At 32.3% G+C, this 1087-nt stretch overlaps 1 protein-coding gene across 1 annotated transcript; it reads right to left on the reverse strand.

Annotated features, from left to right (window-relative positions):
• Positions 1 to 123: 123 nt before the first annotated feature.
• On the reverse strand, positions 124 to 1039 carry EIN_444500 (hypothetical protein; the record flags this gene model as incomplete). The annotated part of the gene is made up of 1 exon (XM_004253624.1): positions 124 to 1039. A coding segment is annotated over one exon (916 nt), but the record flags the coding sequence as incomplete, so codon positions are not given.
• Positions 1040 to 1087: the final 48 nt, after the last annotated feature.

Here is a 1087-nt window from a genome sequence, read left to right on the forward strand (position 1 = left end):
CCATCATAATAGTATCATAATCATTCCCTTCGTTATATGTCACTGTTGCATTGCTATTTATCATCATGTTAGTTGTATTATAAAATTTAATTTGTCCACGAATTCTAGCTTCTGCATTCTCACCGATTTCCATTCGTGCATTTTCTCTAAAATCAGTCGAAACTGCAAACAGTGTAGCTCTATCATTCAACAGAAGAACCGAATTACCACGTGCGAGATTTCCTTTGTCAGGAATAATAATTGATTTGTCATACAATCGAATTTGTGCGTTTTCTTCAATCAAGAAATTGCCACCTTCTTGGTAATCAGACCATTCTGTTGGTACCAAAATAATGTTACATCTATTCTTTGCAACAATTGCTGAATTTCCTCTCATCCATAAATTATTTAACGAAACTGTTGCATTTCTATCACAATACAACGTGAAATTGTCATCAAAGATGGCATCATTGAGAATAGAAATAAAAGGATTAGTCAGAATCGAAGTGTCTTGTAATACAATAGATGAATTCTTACCAAAGTAGAATTCATTCCCATCCAATTCTACAGTACTTATTCCGATGATCTGTGTGTTATCAGTCATCACTAGATCCCCACAATAAAATATAAGAGATTCTGTCAAGTCTAATATTGCATTATCTCGAAAAGTGAAGCTGCTATAACCTGCTAGATTTCCACTACGTTTTCCTTTGAATCTAGAATTGTTATGAAATGTAATTACAGCATCAGTGTATTTCTGTTGACTATTAAACTCATTTGCTACAATCATAGATTCTTCATATAAATCGACTGTTGTTCGATTTAATGCACCTGATTTGATAAATTGAATTGAAGAAGCTCCAAACAATTGAATTTTATCTGCAATGATCCATCTTCCTCCATTGATTTCAATTGTAGCTGTAGATTCTAATTTAATAGAATCTGCTTTGATGACAGCTTCTTCTAACAAAGTCATTCTACTTTGTTGTTGTAATGTTAATTCCCCATTAAATATCAATGTTCCATCTTGTGGAACTGATATATTAGAATCTTTATTCATCACGTAATTCCCATTTAATGTAATTTGTGCTCCATTTTCAATAAGAAG

This window comes from Entamoeba invadens (genome assembly GCF_000330505.1).
Source record: "Entamoeba invadens IP1 unplaced genomic scaffold scaff_1105074724791, whole genome shotgun sequence".
NCBI lineage: Eukaryota > Evosea > Mastigamoebida > Endamoebidae > Entamoeba > Entamoeba invadens.